The sequence below is a fragment of the Pholis gunnellus genome (genome assembly GCF_910591455.1).
Source record: "Pholis gunnellus genome assembly, chromosome: 7".
NCBI lineage: Eukaryota > Metazoa > Chordata > Actinopteri > Perciformes > Pholidae > Pholis > Pholis gunnellus.
In genome coordinates this window covers 21,078,227-21,098,971 of record NC_136533.1, presented here as the reverse complement: position 1 = coordinate 21,098,971, position 20,745 = coordinate 21,078,227, and the positions used below count along the sequence as shown (strand labels likewise).

At 44.9% G+C, this 20,745-nt stretch overlaps 2 protein-coding genes across 2 annotated transcripts in view; both read right to left on the bottom strand.

Moving 5' to 3' along the window:
* Nucleotides 1–1,558, bottom strand: part of LOC306699197 (plasmanylethanolamine desaturase 1) — a 28,681-nt gene extending 27,123 nt beyond the window's left edge. The window contains exon 1 of the mRNA XM_079163728.1: nucleotides 1,306–1,558. Within this exon, the coding sequence (XP_079019854.1) occupies nucleotides 1,306–1,465 (160 nt within the window). The 5' untranslated portion in view covers nucleotides 1,466–1,558. The remainder of the gene's footprint in view (nucleotides 1–1,305) is intronic.
* A 4,325-nt stretch (nucleotides 1,559–5,883) lies between these two features.
* Nucleotides 5,884–20,745, bottom strand: part of znf423 (zinc finger protein 423) — a 130,069-nt gene continuing 115,207 nt past the window's right edge. Inside the window, exons 20-21 of the mRNA XM_079163174.1 lie at nucleotides 20,180–20,295; nucleotides 5,884–6,484 (exon numbers count right to left, since the gene is read on the bottom strand). Of these exons, the coding sequence (XP_079019300.1) occupies nucleotides 6,455–6,484; nucleotides 20,180–20,295 (146 nt within the window). The 3' untranslated portion in view covers nucleotides 5,884–6,454. The remainder of the gene's footprint in view (nucleotides 6,485–20,179; nucleotides 20,296–20,745) is intronic.

Genomic DNA, 20,745 nt, shown 5'->3' with positions numbered 1-20,745 from the left:
AACTTCACTTGCATCTGAAAAACTTCCCTGTGACTCCTATAGGAGTAAAAGGCCTTTTACCTGAGGTAGTGCTAGGGGCATTTTAAACATGTGTGCACGTGACTGGGGTTGGCCTTTCAGACCCAATCTGCTTTCCAAATGTCAAAGGGGTACGTGGAGCAAGTCATGATTGTACTTCCATAAAGTCTGGGGAGACATATTCAACAGAGAATAATCAAAATGGATGCAGCCAAGCATGGGATATCCTGACTTCTAAGTTAGGGTCCAAAAACACCAGATCCTACATTTTCCATCGTGCATCTAAAAAAGCATTGTTTATTAGCACCTCTATGCAAATATCTTAAAAATGTTCATACTTCAGAGGGCTGCCTCCAGAGACACAGAAGACATTACGCAACAGCTCTTACAGGCTGAGCAGCACTCTGCGATGAGCTTGAGCGTATCAGTGAAGGAAACTTGCTTTGACCCACACACACACCAAACTCACGTATTTACCCACAAACCACTGAGCAACCGAGTTATGTAACATCTTCTGCCGCAGTTAAATGTTTGTTTACATCACCAGAATGTGTTCACAGACCTTCAGCAAAGGGCCCCGAGTTATCTGGAAAGCTCTCTACACACACACATTAAAAAGACTGTTTTTTGGGGGCCTGTTATGCCTTCATTAGACACACAACAGTACAAGATGACAGGAAACGAGGTCCTCAGCCAGGAGACAACTGTTGCAGTTCATGGCCTTCGCCCTGACCTCTCGGTCTCCGGGTCTTTTTAGTGTGTTTAGGTCTCAGTGGGTCTAAAGCCAGACTCTGATCCAGATCATTGAGACACCTTGGTACAGTTCCCTGAGGAGGTCCACCTTAAATAAAAGGCAAATACTAAGAGAGGTGTTTAAAACATTGTATTTCTCTCAGTGTTATTACACAGTGTGGACACAGTCTAGACGTCAATAACCAAATATATAATAGGGACAGGCTAATCAGTAAGCTGCAGACTGATACATGTGGTGCTTTTAGCTGTTAACAACAGGCCTCCACACTGTTCAATGCAATCATTTACAGCAGGCAACATGACAAAGATTGCCGTATGCGCAGCCATAATAAGGTTGTAGTGACCGGTCGTAAATTAGCCTACATATCAATAATAGCTAGCCTATAGCCGCACTGTCTCCATCATCCTCGTTAACATCATGTCGCTCTGTGGCGTGTCGGCCTCCACCGTCACCATGTCTCCTTCGTAGTCCCGTTACCGACAAACGCAAGTGACAACACCAGTGACACAAACGACCACAAAACACGTCCTCACCGGGAGAGTAGAGCCGTGCCAACTGCCGGGCCCCGGCGTGCTGCGGTCCCCAGCGAGGCTCCGCGCTGCGTGCAGCCGCCCCGTGCTCGTTCCCGTTCGGATCCTCCTCCGCCATGGACCGGTGCCTGATGTCGGTCTCGGAGAGAAGCGACGCCGCCATGACTCCTTCCCGCTGCCCGGATTCAGCTTTACGACATCAATAACAGATGTGTCTCGGTCAACAACTGCTTGGCGTCCCGGCCTCCGGTAGCTGTTGCTGTGGCTGGATGGCGGAGGGGAGGCTGAACCGACTGATGCTAGCTGGGATGCACCGGAGCAGCCTCGCGCCACCCGGAAATACACGGAGGGAGCTGCGCTCACACACAGACATATATCACAGTTTTAACCGCCGTAGCTTCTGTCATGCAGCGCTGTTAGTTTGTAACGGAGAAAAAAAAAAACTTGCATATGTGTTTCACAACATTAAAACACGTGAAGTTTGTTTTTGTTTGATTTACGGCTCTTACCGCGCGGGTTTAGTTCAGCAAACTTTGTGTATGTGCCACGACAGCTGAATGCAGGGACCGTCTGCATCTCTAGGAGTATTGGAAGTGGTACCTAAAATTCAGTTTCTGGCGTTTAAGTGTGTGTGTAAGTGAAAATGGTCTGTCTGCTCCCTCTATGCAAAACAATGGAGACATTAAACTGTAAAATTAGGACACGAATGCACTTTGAACAGAGTCATCTGCTGCAGGTGTAAATTCCAAGTGGGAACAGTATTGGCTACTGTAAAATATATATATATTACAATTAAATGGGTAAAAATGAATTATGATATCTTTGTAATGTAATATTCAGTCATGTTAGTAAATGTGTGACACAAAATAAATACATTTAATAGAACAAATGTATTATTTCACCCTCCACACCACACGTTTTAGGGTCAGTCCTGCAGAAAGTTTAACGGGTCCAGTTTCTGCAGAAAACCTTGAAACCAGTGGATTTATACACAAGACATACACAGTGAGCCTACAGAGGGAAACGTTTCCTGCTCTGGTAATACAAGTGCACAAGCTACAGCCTTCTGGTGGGGAGGCTCCCAGCAGCTGCAACAACTCAGCTGCCCAGACACATGGATACTGCTGAAACAGAAGGTTGCATACATCTAAACAAGTCAGTCAGTCATAAAAAAAAACACAGCCAGAGGAGATCATGTTAAACAGCAACATGTGTGTGATTTATGTTGAAAGCAAATGGAAGGGAAAGTGGGTTGGTGTCAGAGAGTCCACTGTAACATTCTTGGAATAACACAAAATACCAAAGTGAAGCTCAGTTCTTTTGATATATAAGCCCTCTTAAGTGATGGTTTTCGCCATGCAGACGATGAATAATAATGACTTAAACGATGCCCGGACTTTTCATCTCGCACCAACAGCTGGTCAGAGTTTCCACTTATCCTGTGAAAGATCCAAAGATCTACTAAATGGATTGGCACAAAACTGTGTCCGGATTATTAACGTTTCCCAGAGGCTGAATTCTAATTGGCGACCGCCTGACTTTTCCTGTAGTGCCACCATGAGGACGACCTTTGAGGTTTTGAGTGAAATGTCTCAACAGCTTTAGACTGGATTGCCTTAGAAATTGGTACAGACATCTGGATGATTGGTAATCACTTTGGTGATCCTCCAACTTTTATTTACTGCAGCTACCAAGTCAAATATTCAATTTGCCCAATCATTTGGTTTCTGACTAAATACTTTAAGACCAAACAAGGGAATTCCTGAATCAGCTAAACTTTGTGTTGAGTGCTAATTAGCAAAGAAAAAAACAATGATGGTGAACATAGTCAACAAGCTATAGCATTGGCAATGTGAGGATTCTAGCATGCAGCCCAAAGCACCCTTGAGCCAAGGTACGGCCTCACAGAGCAGCTAGCATGGCTGTAGACTCTCACCGCAGACAGTAGAAGTGAACGGGTTGTCAGTACTGCTCATCCCACTGAGAAACATACTCCTCAATTTGGCAGCTCTGTTCATATTTGCCTCTGTCTGTCATTGTTTTGGCTTGACGACCTGTATTGCTGAGTCCCACTGCTCGTTCATACCAAATCTGAACACGTGTTTGATCCACGACATGTCACCTTCATCAGGGGAGCGGAGACGCATCTTCAATGGGATGGTCATGATATCTCTGTGTCTGCTGGATGTGCCAGTATAGGCAGTTGCTGGCTGGTACGTCAAGGCTGTGTTTTGGAGAATTCTGGAAATCTTACCTCCATATTTGTACACTTTCTAATATCCAAAATAGCTGAGAGCCAGTCACTGTACTGTTCACACTGCTGGGACTCAAAAGAGATTTCAATCTGAACAGGAATACTTATTCAAATGTTATAGTTATTACACTACCGTTCAAAAGTTTGGGGTCACCCAGACAATTTCGTGTCAATATTCAGTTTCTTCGCAATTTCTCGCATGGAATAGCTTCATTTCTAAGAACAAGAACAGACTGGTGAGTTTCACATGAAAGTTCTCTTTTTCTGGCCATGTTGAGAGTATAATCCAACCCACAAATGTGATGCTCCAGATACTCAACTAGCTCAAAGGAAGGCCAGTTTTATAGCTTCTCTCACCACCATAACTGTTTTCAAGGGTTTTCTAATCATCAATTAGTCTTCTAAGGTGATTAGCAAACACAATGTACCATTAGAACACTGGAGCGATAGTTGCTGGAAATGGGCCTCTATACACCTATGTAGATATTTCATTAAAAACCAGACGTTTCCACCTAGAATAGTCATTAACCACATTAACAATGTATAGAGTGTATTTCTGATTAATTTAATGTTATCTTCATTGAAAGAAACGGTGCTTTTCTTTGAGAAATAAGGACATTTCTAAGTGACCCCAAACTTTTGAACGGTAGTGTATATATTATAGAAATCTGTTGTTTTCCATTTTAAAGTTATTTGACTTCTTACTTACAGGAGTGAAATGGAGGACACAAGCACTCGACTACAAATCCCAAACAGGCATGATGTGTCCCTTTATCAGTGGGTCCATACCGAGATGATTATGGCAAAGTGTGATCAATGCCACAGTTATCTTTGTGGACGTGGTCCCTGGGTATAATGACAGTCTGTGCTTTGTGTTCAACAGAGATGGGAGAAGTGTGCCAACAATTGTTGAATCTGTACTGTGTCATGCCATCAGTATTCTTCATACGGCGCTGTGTGAATCGGTCGACATTAACGTCGTCCCCGTCACTGAATCCCTTTGGTTTTACAGTGTGGGGAGTGACAATGTTACATTTTCACCTCTACAGTATTTGTGCCTTGAAGCTTGCCTGTAAAGTCTCACCTTTAAGTGGGAATCTGAAAGTGACCCGTCACTGTGATGTTATCGAATCAATCTCCCGGATTTCTCTTGGACTCCAGTTTTCCCGACTCCCCTCACGGCAGTGACATTTACACTGAACAGAGTGGATACGAGGACTTCCACTGTGCTGGAGTGTGTGATGTGTTCTCACTCAGACTTCCAATAATCAAAGAAGGAAGTCTCATAATGCGTAACGATGTCAGCACATGCAGCATGCAGGAATCACCAGAACCACGAACAAATGGAGTGGATGCCTCATGCTGTCAGTGTGCTTTACCCGGAAAGCTGTTTTGGATCACAGAAAGTAAATTCACTCACGCTGTCATTTTCTTTTTTAAAAGACAAGATGCGTGTATTGTTTCATAATCCTTAAAAATCCAAAATGTAATCTAATCATATTTTTATTAGGATAGAGAGCATAACATGTTTGCAATCACGTATTTACGAGGACATTTTAAGACTTACTAGAAACAAGAATAATATAAACAATTTTAAGTTCATAAATCGTTGTGTGTCACGTTTATCACGACTCATGGGGTCAAAAGTGACGAAGCTCAAAGTCAATTCAAAGTCAAACTATACCAAAGCCACATCTGTACAACATCACACCTGGTACTGATAGAACACACATGAGAGTTGTTGATCACAATGAAAATGTGTTTGTCTATAATGGTATCATTTAAAATGACATTTATCTGAATACTGTCCCCTACGCCCTCACTCACACATTCAACCCTTCAGGTTTGGAGGTAGGTGTCATTAGGTTTGCACAGATATAGTTACTAATGACACTGTATGCATGCAAGCTCACATGTAGTTCTTTTGAATGAATGCACATCACACAGGAATTCTTTATTTGTCCTTTCTTTATTTGTTTTATCTTTTTTGTCTGTACTAGATTATTGCAATCTGGTTAATTCACATTTAAAAAGCAGTCATTGACCAGACGCACTGAAATCGATGATATTCATTTTTACAATAACCATTATAGGCCCCATAGAGACTGGAAAACCCAGTCCCCCAAAAAAAGAAACATCTGTATGGTTTTCTGCACTTTATTTTGTTTGATGAGACTTTTTTTGATAGTAATTACAAAAAAGAAAAATATATATAACAATAATCATAAAAAGGAGAGTTGGGGGGGGGGGGGGGGGGGGGACTCAGGAATATTACGACTGGCAAACAAACAATCACAACACAGCACAAGTACCTACTTACGGCGAGAAATGAAAGGTACAGAAAATTTAAACAAAAATAAGCGCATATGGCAGAAAGAAAAATCAAAGAAATTGGCACCTATGAAGGGGACGAGAAAGTGAAGCCTTTTTCCTACAATCTATTAAAAAAATCCCAAAACAAAAGCGTGTTTTCTTGCTTTTTGTCCTTTTCTATTTGTTAAAAAAAATAAAATGCCTGACCCAGGGAGTGATGGTTGGGAGGAGAGGAAAGAAGGGGGAGGAGGAAGAAGCTGGTGGGGGTGGGTGGGTGGGTGGGGGGTTGGCAGGGACAATAAAAAATACTGCACGTACAATACCTTTTCTCACTCTTCTCTTTCCTTCATCTAGCTCTTACCGTTTCTCTCACCCACTTTCTCCTTTCTTTATTTAATAGCATATCCCATTAATATTCCTTTCCCCCGCTGCTCCTAATAGCCGCGCCCAGTGGCGCGATCGTTAGAGTTTTACATGTGAGTAGCAAATGACACTTTGATTGGCTGTGATGTGGAGATGGGAGTCCCCCGCCGGCTCCGGGTCGGGGGCCCCGGCTGAGTCGAGAGATCCTGCCGGGCCTCGGTCTCACTGCGCGTGCTGACTCAGTGTGTGGTTCTGCAGGGAGAGAGGGAGAGGGAGGGAGAGAGAGAAAACGTGAGAACACATGATGAGAGAAATAATGGGCTACGTGAGCACAGTGCTTTCCACTTGCACCCCCACCCAATAATAGAACAGAAGGGAACAGAAACACAACCGCCTCCCACAGCACAGACAGCGAGGCCTCCTCGCTTTAAACATAGTCTGGAGAAAGAAGGGGAAGAGAACCGAGGGGAAGAAAAGAGGACAAAACAAGACCAGCGGACGAGGCAAAACATAAACTCGTGGGTAGAGCACTGAGGTGTTGCTGCTCACGCTAAATATTATGAGAAATAGGGGGAAATGAAACAGATTTGAACATTTTGAAATTTGCCATGCGTTCTGTGAGAGAAAACAGACCCCCGTGGTTTATACTTTTGCACATATTGACACAGCCAAACAACGCCCCTAGTCTAATCTAACGGCTAATCTAACAGCACCTGGTTTTGGTCCGGACCAAACCATTACAGCTCATATAGTATTTGTTCTGTTTTTGTTTTATTTCTAATCTGTGGGAACCCGGAGCCTCGATTTGTTTATTCAGATCTGTGAAACCCTTGTGTCTTTTGATATTGTGATTAATATTTTACAGAGACCGTCTCCATACCGCGGAGACGCCTACACTCGCATCTCTCCAAAGGCATCAGCGCACTACACATCAATACATAATCACAATACCAAAAAAAAAAAACACCACCTTTTTTTTCTAAATTTAAATTCACAACAGCAGCGAGAGCACAAAGGGAGACCGATGCAGCGATCTCTGGGTAAAAACAACTAGAGTGGAGGAACTGAGATGGATATGCATGTGTAAATAACTGAGGTATAGGCCCCAACACGGTCAAGTACACAACATACTTCACACACACACACACAACCAATACTATGTTAAATGTCATGACTGAAAGGTAGACATGCTAACAGGCCTGCAGGCTTCTCCCTGTGTTGGGAATGTTAAATGCAAAAACAAGTATGTTTGCTCCAGCGCGCACACACACACACACACACGCACACACAGAGTCCTCTGTGGCTGTCCCATATCAGCTACAATGGGGAACTGAACTCATGATAATCTGGATTTGCTGGTTTGGAACTTGGCTAGGATCACATCTAAAGCTGGGGAGATACTGTCTGTGTATGTGTGTGTGCGCTAGAGATAGGGAGATGATTGGAAAGATTTCTCTGGGAATTTGTCTGTGTGTGTGTGTGTGTGTCTGTGTGTCAGATAAATTTCCACATGGATGTTTTCCTCCTGCTCTCTCCTCATTTTCCCCAGACTGTTCGGCTTTCTCCCTATGAAACCTCCCCCCCCTCTCTCTCACACACACACACACACACACACACAAATTCCCTCTGAAATCTTTCCCTATCATCCCTTCTTCTTAACACATACAGTACACACTCTCACTTACACACACACACACACACACACACACACACACACACACACACACACAATTCCCAGTGAGATCTTCCCAATCAACGCCCCCCCCCCCCACCACCACTAAAAGCAGCTTTCTCAGATTAATCGCTCTCTCTCTCTCACAGATAGGCCTCACTACAGAAAAAAAAGAACAGCGGATGGGAGAATAGAAAAAAAGGAGGAGAGGCGGGGAGGGGAGGGGTGGATGGGGACAGAAATGTGAAGGATTATACGTGGTTTGGGGTTGATAAATACTTATTTGTCATTCTATGGCCCTTATCTTGCTGTGCATGTTTCGTTGAGCCCCGTGGTGTGCATCTGTGTGTGTGTGTGTGTGTGTGAGTGAGCTATAGAAAGAGAGAGAGAGAGAGTATGCCGTACACGGCTTTAGAGGCCAAGCTATCGCATCCAGGGGAAAGCAAAGGGAATTAATGTCCTACACACACACACTCACACACACACACACACACACACACACAAACTCTCAGTGACACATAGAGTAGAGGGGTTTCAAAGAAATGGGTGAGCAAATGAGAAAAATAATGAACGGGACAGTGAAAAACAAGTGTCTGTTTCTGTATACACGTGTGTGTGTGTGTGTGTGTTTGTGTAGAGGCCTCTCCAGTGAGGAAGCAGATCTCATTGGGAGCCACTGACCCCATTATGATAAAAAACCCATCCTCTCTCTCTCTCTCTGTCTCTCTTTCTGTCTGCTGCCTCTCCCTCCATTGCTTTCTCCCGTCCTCGGCCTCTCCGCTCCAACTGGCTGCAGTTCCTCTGATGGCCAGAAGAGGTCAGGCTCATTCCTCTTTATGTGACCGTGTTCTACACAAGAGGAGAGGGCAACATGTTGTCCAGTGCATCTGTCCCGTTTCCTGCACATCCATGTCTGCCTTTTGTCATTGCACCTTTGCCTCATGTATGACCATCGAGGTCATGGGCATTGGACGTGTGAATGGAGATAAACAGTGATCCAGTAGTAGACGGATTACAACAAGGAGAAAGGGAAGTAGGGAGGAAAGAACTAGAGAGAAGAGGGAGAGAGCGTGTGTGTGTGTGTGTGTTCCCTCAGGTTCTTCGGGTTCTGCTGCTGCCGTATTGATTTGTAGACGGAGCGAGGGATGGAAAGAAGGGACACAAGAAGAGTAGGGAGGGATGGAAGGAGGGAGGGAGGCCACGGTGACTCCCTGGAGGAGCTTGCAGCGCTGCAGTGGCCTGCTGTAAATAGCCCAGAGGAGAGGGAGAGAGAGGGAGAGAGGGATTGAGATGAGAGAGGAATGTAATGGACGGATGTGTGACAGCCGGTCATGCTACACACTTCATATGACACACACGCACGCATGCACACGCACACACACACACACCTCCCAGTTACTTCTCTTCATTTACTATGTTGTTGGGAGCTTGGTATTGATTATGGAGCAGGGCAATCAATGAGAAGTGTGTGTGTGTGTGTGTGTGTGTGTGTTTGTGTGTCACAGTGTGACATCTGCTCTACAGCAGAGTAATTGATATATTCTAGAGAGAGAAAAATGGGTGACAGAAGGAGGAGTAGACTGGCTTGTTTTCTATATTTACTGTTTACCAGGGTTCTAGGCCGGTGATGAGTGCGGCCAATTCTCAAGCGAAGCTGCCTTTGATGAGACTGCACACCTGCAGAAGTTTCACAATAAAAGCCTTCCAGCAAAGCAAAGGGGAGTTAATGTCCCTCGACCTTCTGGAAGTGTCTTAATGTGAAACAGATGAAGCAAGTGTGAAGGAATTTGCGTTAAGAGTCAACAACAACCGAAAGGCTCGTTATTCAAATGTGACATGAAGGCCAACTTCTCTCTTCAGCTGAGGTAAGAGAGGCCTCAAACAATACGTGAGAGTTTACATATGAGCTGCATGCCGTATAATATAATAATAATTGATGTTTTGGATTCTGCTTTATAGTTTGTCATCTATTCAAATAGAAAGTGTTTTTTTTTTTTATTTCTGTTCGAACAGCCTCTTCCAGTTCAGGGTAGTCAACTTGGATTGCGTTGTTTTGTAAAACCCCACGTCCCCCCACCAGGAACCCTGGTTTGGACTTTATTCCACCATATTTTCGACTGTTCTTTTCACAGCAGAGGGTGTGTTTGCTGTAGCGAGAACAGCCAGCCCAGACCAGTCAATACAGAGGCCTGTCATTGTTTTTCCTAAACTGCTTAGAGAGAGCGAGGCTAAAGCCTGCAGAGCCCTGGGCTCAGGGGAAATATGGCCCTGTCGCATTACCCACGCACAAACCCGACACACACACACACACACACACACACACACACACACACACACACACACACACACACACACACACACACACACACACACACACACACACACACACACACACACACACACAAATGCATTCACAGACTCGCTCGCAGCTAAGAGCACATGGATGCACACACGATGCCAATAAAGCATTTGCAAAGACAAGAAATACACAATAGTAAACACACACACACACACACACACGGTCTCACGGGGAAGGGAAGAAGGGTGCGAAAGAGGAAACCGAGAGAAAGAGATAAGAGAAAATGTAATCTGCCTTGTCCTGCTCCTCTCTGCTATCTACTGCCTTGTGATGCTGATGGTTGTGTTTCAGAGGGCTGTCGCCTTTAACACGTGTGCACGTACATGATCGGCGTCGTGCCTGGTCAGCTTCCTGTGTACAGCAGAAACGCACCGGTATCTCGACTGAACCGAGAACACCCACCTTTAAACATCAGATTGCAGCAAAACGAACGAAAACGAGAACGATCAGACGTTCGCCACGGACACGCGTGGCGATGACCTCGTTTGGGGGCCGAGCCAGTAGGACGGCGAAATAACTTTCTCCCTGCAACTTCAACTCAGAAACACACACACAAACGCTTTGCTTGTTCTGTCCCGATGTGAAAACTACACTTTGAAATGGAGGTGCCAAGTATCTAATAGACACAGGAAGAGGAAGCATTGCTTTTGGAACAATGCCGTGTGTGTGTGTGTGTGTGTGTGTGTGAGCTACCTCCATGTATCAGCGAGTCTGTCAGTTCGTGAATTAGTGTCAAATGTGTGTGTATGTGGGGGTGATTGGAGGCAGTCCAAATGTTGTACGTGTGCCCCATCTCCACTGCTGTTTTTAACACCAAATGAAAAATCACCTTCGTCGCCTTGTGGTCTTCTTTGGGTTCAGTGTATTTATAGCTCAGAATTGACACTCTTCCAACAGAATGAGCGTGACTGTGTGTGTGTGTGAGTGTGTGTGTGTCTGGGACTAGCAGATGGGCTGTCTTAGCCCTCTTCCTCTGCTCCCTGGCTTGTCTTTAGCCCCACCCGTCCAGGACAGGATGCTGCCACGGGAGCAGATCGAAAATAAACGCACCCCCTGCCCTTAACATCCCGCCGACACGTATTCCCTGCTCCCCTCCCTGTCTTTGGCCCCATCTCTCCTCATCATCCCTCTGTCTCTCTTCTTCCTATATTGTAAATCTAACGCTGTCCCATAATTTCAAATGATCCATCCAAAACGTCTTTCATCCCCTTCTCTCCTCCGTCTCCGCACCCAGGGTGACCTCTCTGACCATGTCCTGTTTGTTGAGCTCCCTCCCTTTCTTTTCTCCCGGGGGACTTCCCCTCTCCTGTTGCTCCTGGCCCAAACAGCCAGGTTTGGACCAGTAAACACAACCCAAAATACACTCGCAGCATGAAGGGCGCACATGCGCACTCACACACACACACAACCACAACGTCAAAGGATCTGCACGAGATTCACAGCAGAGGTGAGAGATCCCCGTTGGAAGCCGTTACACAAAATAGGAAGTGACCTCACCTCCAGCACAGATAACGGATCATTCCTGAGCATCACATGACACGTTTGAGTCACACCACTATAGAGAGAAATGTGGGTATGCTCAAAAATGATCCCTCCCACTCTCTCTCCCTCAAACATACACACACACACACGCACACACTACTCTCAGGGCTGAGGAATAAGGTCCTTGTAGACTGTGAAGCTGAGTGCCAGATGAGGACCGGAGCCTGCAGACATGGGTGACGAGACAGACAAACGTATACACAAGCATCCAAAAACACACACATAAAAATACAGGCAGGACACTGAATTTATATGCGTGTAAGGGGACACACACACACACACACACACACACACACACACACACACACACACACACACACACACACACACACACACACACACACACACACACACACACACACACACACACACACACACACACACACACACACACACACACACACACACACACACACCAACACTGGGCAATGCAAAATGTCAGGCAGACATAAATGAGAAATGCATTTAAAGGTTACAGATGTACAAATAAATGCACGGACATGATCCATCCAACACACACATGAGCTCACAATTCAGCAGAGCGTGCCGGCTTTCCGTGTCACTGTCATATTGCTACACACGCCCAATCCCCATGAGTCCCCAGGGGGCCAGCTTTTTATTTTTTATTTGTTATTACCATGCACCCTAAACTGGCAGAAGGGCAGAATGGAAAACAGAGAGAGAGCATTGACATAAAGATGGACGAGTGAAGGAAGAAAGAAGAATGGGTCGGCTTGCTATGTGGAGTGAGGGAGGAATAGAGAGAGGAAGAGCAGAGACACAGTACAGTACAGTACGTGTGTGTGTGTGTGCACGTATTGTGCCAATACGTGCCAGCTAAACAATAGTGTGTGTGTCATTCACTTTCATCATTACAAGATTCAACAGAAGCAGTATTGATTGGATACTTCACAGAAGTGAATACATTTTTTTAGAAGTTTATCTTAAATACCAAAATATTTGCTTTTCATTTTTGGTTAAAAGCCATAGACTGCTGAAACAATTAGTCAATTAATCGATTACTTACAACTATGACGACAACTTGATAATACAATAGTCATTTGTTGTATTGTCTTCAGAAAAGAATGCCAAATATTGTGAATATTGTAAATTGTGAATATTTGCTGTTATATTATTAAGTCTTGTATGATAGTAAAATGAATGAATGGACTGTTGATCAGAGAAAAGACACTGTTTTAATATTTGGGCCCTGTAAAAATGCTTATTGATAGTTTTCACTATATTCTAAGAAACAATAGACTCCATGTTAAGGGATCTGGGAACAGGGGAAATATTAAACTTCAGTGTAAAAAAAGTACCTTGATTTACTTGCTGGATTAATGTACTGTATCTGTGCAACTGTCAGAAAATGTATACCAACACTAATATCAAATTACTACATTTTTGACACATTCAGTTTCTAACTAATACATGGCATGTTTCTAGTGACGGGCTTCAATATCAGAATGAAACAGAGACAGAATTAATTTGACCCAGATGTGCAAAAAAGAGCGAGAGAAACTAATCAGACTAAACAAGTCAGAGGGAACGAAGAGAAAACGTACAAACCAACTGTAGACACAGATAGACCAACGTTTACTCTGTTTTATCGTTATTATAATGAGGGACTTGGGTTTTTCCAGCTGTTGATTGTGATGACATGCAGTGTGTTTGTGTGTGTACGAGTGTATTTTGGCAGAGCCGATAGAACAACAAGCCACGCAGAGTCTGTCCTGTTCTGTGACACATTACCTCTGTTCACCTGTCACACACACACACACACACAAACCAAATGACAGGAACATGGTCCAAGCTGTTAGAAACCCTCCAGGTGCTGGCTCACAGAGCGTTATTCCTTTGTACCCGTCCCTACCTCTGTTCATCTCGCTCTGCCTCGTCTTTGTCTCTCTGCGTCCGTCTGTTTGTTCCTCCGCTTTATATCAAAGCATAAGTAACTTCTTTTTGCCAGATTTTTTCCCCTCACTGAGAACCACTGTGTGTGCCCTTTTTACCATCTTCTGACGGCGAGTTCCTCAAAGCATAAATGCAAGCCCACCTACGTGTACACGTGCATACAAATACAATATTTCCAGATGATTAACTGGTCCTACACTGAGATTTCCTTTCTTGTGTTTAAATCCAGCATCAACAGAGTGAGCTTTGCATTCACAGTGTGGAGCAAAGAAAACTACAAAAACCTCTGCAGTGTTAACACCCGTGGACACAATTTCTATGCAATGTTTCCTTAGGTGGTCAGAGGGGGAAAAAAGGAGTCCGCCAAGATTAAGGGCAGTTACATTAAAGGACACACTAATGTTGATTTGGTTGCATTAGCTCTACTGAACTTACTTTACTACTTCCAAAACTATGGTTGTTTTAATAGTGATCTGTAAAATAAGTGGAGAGAGAAAGACTTGAAACAGCAGTAGCTGTGGTGCTGTGGTGGTAGCAGTAGTTGAATCAGGTAGGGCTAGCTGTCTGGCATGCAGTCTCTCCCGGTTTGTCTCTCTACCACTCTCTTTGAATCTCCTTTTGTTTCTGTCTCTCTTTCCCCTGCTGCAAATACCTTCAAGCCCAGGGATTCTGGGAGGCAAGAGTGTGTGTGTGTGTGTGTGTCTGTCTTTGTGTGTCCCAGGTCCCCATTCTAATAACACAGAGTCTCCCAGTGAGCAGTGGGGCAGCTGAGTACGCTCCCCTGGAACACCACAGGGATCTACGGATCAAATTCATACACACACACACACACACGGAGAAGCACACACACCAAGGGAGCCGAGGATCAGAGAGTACACACTATGGCTTGACACAACACTCACAACTGACAGCAACATTCAGAGACACTGGAGAACACACACACATACACTCTCTCTCTCTCACACACACACACACACACACACACACACACACACACACACACAGATACACCCCATTGCCAGTTCAGCCACATCCACACCTTTCCATAATTCAGTTAGAGGGAGACAGTGAGATTCAGACAAAGACAACATTATTCACAGACAGACTGCTAAACACAGCTCGTTTCACACACACACACACACACACACACACACGCGCGCACTCTGCCCTGATCCCAACCGCAGGTATTGAACAGTCTGCCAAGTTATTCTCTGCTGAGCATTAACTACCAAAATAAAGATTGTATTCATTACTTTAGCTCTGAGGGGAAAACTTTAAATATTCCTTTCATTTTCCAGGTATAGGCAACATACAGTAACTGCTGAGAAGTTGCCCCCATACTGGCTGCATACAAATTAATATCATGTCACTGATATAGTAGCTCCGATGTTGGGAAGTGCTCCAACTGTGCTGAAAATGTAAAATACTGTATGTCTTTCTGTCGATCTGTTGATTCGTCCGTCCCTCTCTGTATGCCTCCTTCTTCCTTTCCCAGTTTTCCAGCCATCCTGTTTTGTACACTACATGTTCTTTGGAGCGTGTCTACGAGGGAACAGGTCCCCCGCTCGTCTCTGCGGTCGTGTACACGCACAACCCTCAAAATAGTCAAAACCGCTGGGACACGGGGAAAGGCGGAAGATTCGGTGGAGGGAATCAACACGCAAACAAAACGATAGGGCCCCCCCCCACATCCGTCCATTTATACATCTGACCTGCAATCCACTCATCCAGCGGTGTTTAAATATTCACTAGTGCTAAAGGAAATGCTGTAGCACAACAGGCAGAGGGGAAAAAAAGGGGGATGATCGGGGAGGAGTGCTGAAGAGTGATGAATGGAGCGAGGGAGCGGAGGAGGCATTGAGGGCAGAAGCTGCAGTATAGCACCCCCTAGAGGCCTAAAACGAATGTGAAGATCAAGAAGTCTGTCAGGGAATGTAACGTGGGAGAGAGTAGGAGCTGATGTACAGCTGGATGACTATTTCAGACTAGGTATACTTCAACAAGAGGGATACACAGTCTCCAAAGATCATTAAAAAAAAAAAGTACATGCCGTAGATATTTGGGTACTGGTTACACTCGAGTATACTTAAAAATATTGTATGAATGCAAAAACAATTGTTTTGCTGGTGGTGGAAAAACTGACATTTTTTTGAAATCATCGATACAAAAGCAGTTTCTACAGTCATGCTAATTTAAAGAAAGAATCTTAAACAGAGAGAATGAGAAAAGTCCTGTGTGTTTGGGATACTGGGAGTAAAGACAGAGAGAGATCCAGAAGGACCTCACTGATCAGGGCCACGGCATTTCTTATTTACACACACACACACACACACACCAAAACATCTCTTATTTACCAGCTTACGTCTGCACTATTTATGGGGCACTGGGGAGAGGCACAGAAGAGAGGAAGAGAGGAGAGGGGCTAAAATATGCATAGGGGCTGGTTCTTTTGGGACGCACGGGGGGAGTCAGAGAGAGGGAGGAAGACAGAAAGAGAGGAGGGGAGAGAGACAGGAGGAGAGAGAGAGAGAGAGAGTGAAAGTTGTGGTATGCAGGTGCAAGAGGTGGACAGAGAGGTGAAAGCAAGCGATTGAGAGAGTGGTGGAGCGAAAGCAAAGGTCTTTGTATGCACAGGGAGCGACGGAGACGGAAAGAGGGACAGAGAGAGTGCAATGAGGAAGGAGAGAGGATGATGCAGCGACGTGTCCATGCAGCAGGTACCCTCGGGTGTGTGAGAGAGAGAGAAAGAGAGAGAGAGAGAGAGAGAGAGAGAGAGAGAGAGAGAGAGAGAGAGAGAGAGAGAGAGAGAGAGAGAGAGAGAGAGAGAGAGAGAGAGAGAGAGAGACTGAGCTTGACATCATACGGCCCCTCAGAGGGGTTGAAAGAGGCCAAAGCCTTTTCTCGCTGGCCAACCGGCCTTCTTCATCCATCGGTACCTCATTAAAACACACACAAATTACCCCATTCCACTTTCTCTGGCAGATGCATGCACACACACACACGCAAACACACACACAATAACAGCTAGCAGTGGCATTAACCTCCATGGTTGTAGCTCTCCATCTCCCCAGTCAGCCTTTCTGTCTAGCCCACTTAGAGAGCCCTCCCATGGGGCAATGGAGCTGTGTCAGGTCGGGTTCGGGCTGCAAGTTTTCTCTCTCTCACACACACACACACACACACACACACACACACACACACACACACACACACACACACACACACACACACACACACACACACACACACACACACACACACACACACACACACACACACACACACACACACACTTGGGCCATGACCAAAGTGTAACAAGATGGATATAGCCGGAGTGCAGTAGCCAAAGAGGAAGAAGTACAAGGAGCTGGGGGAGAAAGGAAGTTGAACTGAGCTCGACTTAGCTGGAATGAAAACAACAGAATTAAACTGACCTGACCAAACTCAGCTGAGGTAATATGTGAGGAGAATAACTCTGTTAGTAAAGCTGTATACAGATTTTAGACCTTTTAACTCACACTAGCTTGACATAAGACAGAGCCAAGCGTATAAAGATAACACTGATTTGCATTGACAACAGGTGAATCCCCATCAGAAGATAAAAAAAATAGAAAAATAGAATTGTTAATTTCCTTTCTTTCTTTTCTTTAAGTGTAGTCTGTCTCCTTGTGACTCCACTCTGATACAATTAGTTTGAACTATAGGTAGCAAGCTCCCGGGTTTGAATCTGAAGTAACCTGTCTGGGCATCGTTTTACATTCAGTTACATTTGACTTCACATATAAAGAAGGTGACCACTTTTTATCATTTAAGAAACATAGCCAAAGTCTGGCATTCTAATGTCAGCTAATTACTATTATTCATTCTCTATTTTCTATTATTGTTATGAATTGTCCCGGTTTTAAATTTCACTTATAAACTTTAGCATTTATGGTCAATCTACCCTTGATTGAATGTGTTGCATTTTTATTGGAAAGCACTTTGTGCTCCGTCTCTTGTATGAGAAGTGCTCTATAAAAAGGTTTTTATTATTAATACTACTGTGCAATGTTTTTTGGTATAGAAAAAATAAAAGCAGACCAAACCAACCAATTTAGGTCGGTAGTGTGAGAAATGTAGCCAAGTTTCTGTTAAATCCAAAGGTCACAACAGATTTATCCAATTGATGATTACAATCCAACAATTCATCAGTCCATAAAGATGTTGTGACCTGGTCAGACACCAGGAGAGGAGTCATCTGGGATGGTGTGTGTGTGTGTGTGTGTGTGTGTGTGTGTGTGTGTAGAGGTGTGTGGAGGTGAGTGTGAGTGTGTGAGGTGTGAGTGGTGCCTGTGTGTGGACATTAACCGACAGGGTCCAGCAGCCACCCTGCTGTTAAATGGACTGGCCAGCCATATGCCCACCACCTCCGGCCCTACATCACTGCCACTTTGTGTGTCTGTGTGTGTGGGTGTGTGTGTGTGTGTGTGTGTGTGTGTGTGTGTGTGTGTGTGTGTGTGTGGGGGGGGTAGGCTTTTGTAAATTAAAATATTCCCTGGTAGAAGGTCTTTTTTTGGGGGGTCTTTTTCTGACTTTCTTTGTCTAAATCTCTGTCACCAACAGCATGCACACCGACCACTCTTCGTATCATGTACCAGTCGAACACAGCACAGTTCATAAGGCATTGATGTTACTGGCTGCTGTGGTAGGAAACTGTATGTGTGTATTGAATGTAACTTCATGTATTCATATCAATAATCTGATGAATGTCTCCACTGTTCCAATGCGTTACCCAATCACCTATAGTAAGTATATGCGCACTTATGAATCTTTGTACCCTTTAAAGAAAAGTTCACTCTTTGTAGAGACACCAGCTTGATTGTGTGCATGAGAAACAGGATGCAGAGCCAGGTGGTAAAGACAAGGGAGCTGTCAGACAGCAGTGGAGCCCCCACTGATGCCGGTTTTAGCGGGGATGAGGAAATATAGTATAAAGATGGGGGGGGGGGGGGCTGATGGATGGCTAAAAATGGATCAGAAGACAGGAACTTGAGGTTCGTAGCCCGTTCTCATGCACAACTCATCCCGAAATGTTATGATAGAATGTCAGTAATGTGATTTTGTCGCCATCCAGGCTCTGTTTCAGTCGTTTCGCTGTTCACTGGTCAGCATAAGGTGCACAGTGGCCTGGGTGATAGCAGCGGGAGGTTACTCAAGGGCAATAGGTAGAGGGCTAGGAGCAGATGTGTGCGAGTGTAGGGTTTCTAACCGGTGAGTAACCATGAACCTGCGGCGTGTATCAGAGGAAGACGGTCAGGAAGGAGGCTGGTGATTAATCAGACACCCGGAGATGCGGAACAAATTCAGGAGCCTAGAGGCAGGGATGCAGGAACCCCGCGGGGGGGTCACCCAGAGCCGGGCCAGAGCGAAGCTATGAGGTGATGTGTGCTTCTATTGTGACGTTAGTGATCCTGGGACAACTCAGTTTGCTTGTACTCTGCGTGATGCAAACAAACAGAGGTGCAGGTTCAACACTAAAACATTACACCAAGCACAATCTGTTCTGCCTCTCAAAACACGATGATGGTTGAGGTGCTTTGGCAGACTCCACTTAAAGATAGACTGTAGCTTGTTTTGATTTTAGCTAAAGTTTTTTTTAGTAATCAATTATTAAGCATTTTATGTACCACAAAATGTATCACTGGTGATACTCTCAGTACTTGGCTAATGACAGTGCCAGTAAATTATCTTCAATGCAATGCAAGCAGTTGTATATTCTTCAATAAACTGCAGGCTTTTCACACACTCTTCCAGAACAACTGCTTTTAGTGAACACCTCTGGTCCTGATGAAAGTTCACAGATTTCACCTTTCACAGCGCTGCTGTTTGACCTACAGACTGGTGCCAAAAAGGGAAACAAGAGATGAGGCGGAGAAGAAATGGAGGAGGACAGGAAGGTTTACATCATCACAGACCTGGCCACAGCTGGCCCAGGACCTACTCTTGGGTGACTTATACCCTCTCTTCTCTTTCATACGCACACACACAAATGTGCCTGGACCCTAATGGCATGAGGCTTGCCAGAACCCTGCCCAGGCCTCCTGAGGAGAGATGGAAAGAGGGGGACAGAGGAACGGAGAGAGGGCGGAGGGAGGAATACAGATGAACAGTAAATAGCGGGATTCTGTAAGAATGATGCACAGTAGCTGGGAGGTATGGAAGGAGGCACCGGAGAAGGTTACTGCATATTGAGGGACGGGTGGAAGCCTCGAAAGAAGGGAAGGTTTAGAATATTAACCACACTTTCTCTGACACAGTGAGTCTCCTCGGGCACACAGTCTACTTACTACAGCATGAGATCAGTACCTGCACACAAGCATTTCCTAATTTATGCCAGACAAGAACTAAAAAACACACACACACACACACACACAGAGAGTCATGTCAAGGCCAACACAGGGTCAGCGTTACGGGGACCTACCTGTAGTTCTGTCTGAAAGAAGAACTTCTGCGGACACTGGGAACAGTCGTAGATCTTGTCTTCCTGGCCGTGGACGGCAAAAATGTGCTGCTGGAGCTTGTTGGCCTGCACAAACACTGGGAGAGGAAGACACGTACGGCAACACGTTACACAGTGTTTATTAGTCAATAGGCCAATGCTTATTACCACTGAAGGGGACTTCTGAGTTAAGATGTAACAGCTGGATCTCCATTGTTGTCGGCGTGTCACTAGTATATGGTGTCAAACTCAAGGTAATACAATTTACAGTTGTTTCAAATTGGATTGTCTGCGAGTTTTGAATGGTTGAATGGAAAGTGCAAGCTTTGGAGAAAACTGATCCCGGGTCAGTGAGTGAAAGATAGTTGAAGGTGTTGGGATACAGACTACAGTACATGTAGCTTTGTATTACTGATCAGGAATCATTGCAATCAACCCAGCTATGTCTCAAGATCCAATGTACCGATTTACTGTTTACAAGCGGAAGAACACCGCACCGATTAGTGCTACACTATCTACTGGATACTGTACCAGCAGAGGAGGAAGCA